The 1,391-nt window shown below is 47.2% G+C and overlaps 1 protein-coding gene across 1 annotated transcript; it reads right to left on the minus strand.

The window, feature by feature from the left end:
* Positions 1–749: 749 nt before the first annotated feature.
* On the minus strand, positions 750–983 carry Pmar_PMAR002682 (hypothetical protein; the record flags this gene model as incomplete). The annotated part of the gene is made up of 1 exon (XM_002783666.1): positions 750–983. A coding segment is annotated over one exon (234 nt), but the record flags the coding sequence as incomplete, so codon positions are not given.
* Positions 984–1,391: the final 408 nt, after the last annotated feature.

Genomic DNA, 1,391 nt, shown 5'->3' on the forward strand with positions numbered 1-1,391 from the left:
ATGGAGAACGAAATGTCGTATTTTTCCCGGTACATCCTGTATTTATATATTAGGAAGAATATATATATGTAGAATATATCTATTCTATATATGTGAATGAATATATATTCTTCACATGAAACATTTCATCATTTATTATACCTAGCTTAATTCAAGCTTCCTTCAGGCCCCCTTGTGACTTACGGTGGTGCTCGCTCCCCGCCGTCCCTGTCTCGTATCGCTTCCAATGTTCGTAAGGAGCCCTCGCTGAAGCGTGGTACTCCTGGCTTATGCTGCTGCTTTTGTCGGATCTCCGAGAGTAGAGTTGAATAGCTGTCATCTGAGCCTCGATGAAATCGGGTGAAGTAGATTATTTGAGGATTCATTCTCGTCCAGGTTCTCGATTTCCAGCAAGCCTGCGTGGGGTAGGCCCAAGCTGGGTATTCGGCGGATTTGTCGCACAACTCTACCATCCCCAATTGGCATACATCACCAGCCATAATTACTGGTAGATTTCCGAATAGAAATGACGAGTCTACCTTTCCCGTCCGAATCTGAGTGATCGCATCGGACATGCTTTCAAAGACAGTATCGTGGAGGCAGCTGATCTCGTCGAGGACGATAACCACCTTTTCTTGTAAGAGCAGCCTCCTGTTCTCAGTTGGAATGCTACTGGTCATTCTTTTCGTCAGGCTTCTCCTACATCGCATATAGGCATTGTCCCCGACTATTCCAGAAGTATCATAACCAAGTCCAAAAAATGCCATCACCGTATCACCATTAAGAGCACGTGCACTCAATGCGTTCCACGTGAGAGATACGGTGTCATGGTCGCGGGTGAGGTTGTCGACTAACTTCTTCGTGGCCAACGTCTTTCCCGTTCCCGGATGCCCGGTTATGAAGAAGCTGCGATTGCCTGCGGGGTTCCTGATACTGTCCTCAATGTACTCGAGAGCTCTCTTTTGATCGATATCAAGTGCAACGTTCGCTGGATAGTGTGTCATGTGAATATGGGTGAATAGACCTGTGGAATCCGAGCGATATGCTACCCCTGGTATCTCCTGACACTCCACCGGTCGCACCAAACGCGTGGAACTTCGAGCGGTACAACGCTTGTCCGCGCGCCCTGCGATATACTGGACTGCTGTGCTGAATCAGCACTGTTGATGTGACATCATCATCGATTACATGTGTTACGTGTGTCTCGCTACAATCTGCGGGAGTTGCGTTTTCCGATGATTATCCGATAACCGATGTATGGGCTTAGTATAACTACGACCTAATGAACTGTGGACCATCATAACAAATAGGAACAAGTAGGAGCCCGAACTCCTCATCATTCTGCACCGTAAGTCGCTAACAACTTCCATCGAACGCCTTCGATCATGTACTAATTCGGGGCGATATCGAAC

Source organism: Perkinsus marinus (genome assembly GCF_000006405.1).
Source record: "Perkinsus marinus ATCC 50983 genomic scaffold scf_1104296936674, whole genome shotgun sequence".
Lineage (NCBI taxonomy): Eukaryota > Perkinsozoa > Perkinsida > Perkinsidae > Perkinsus > Perkinsus marinus.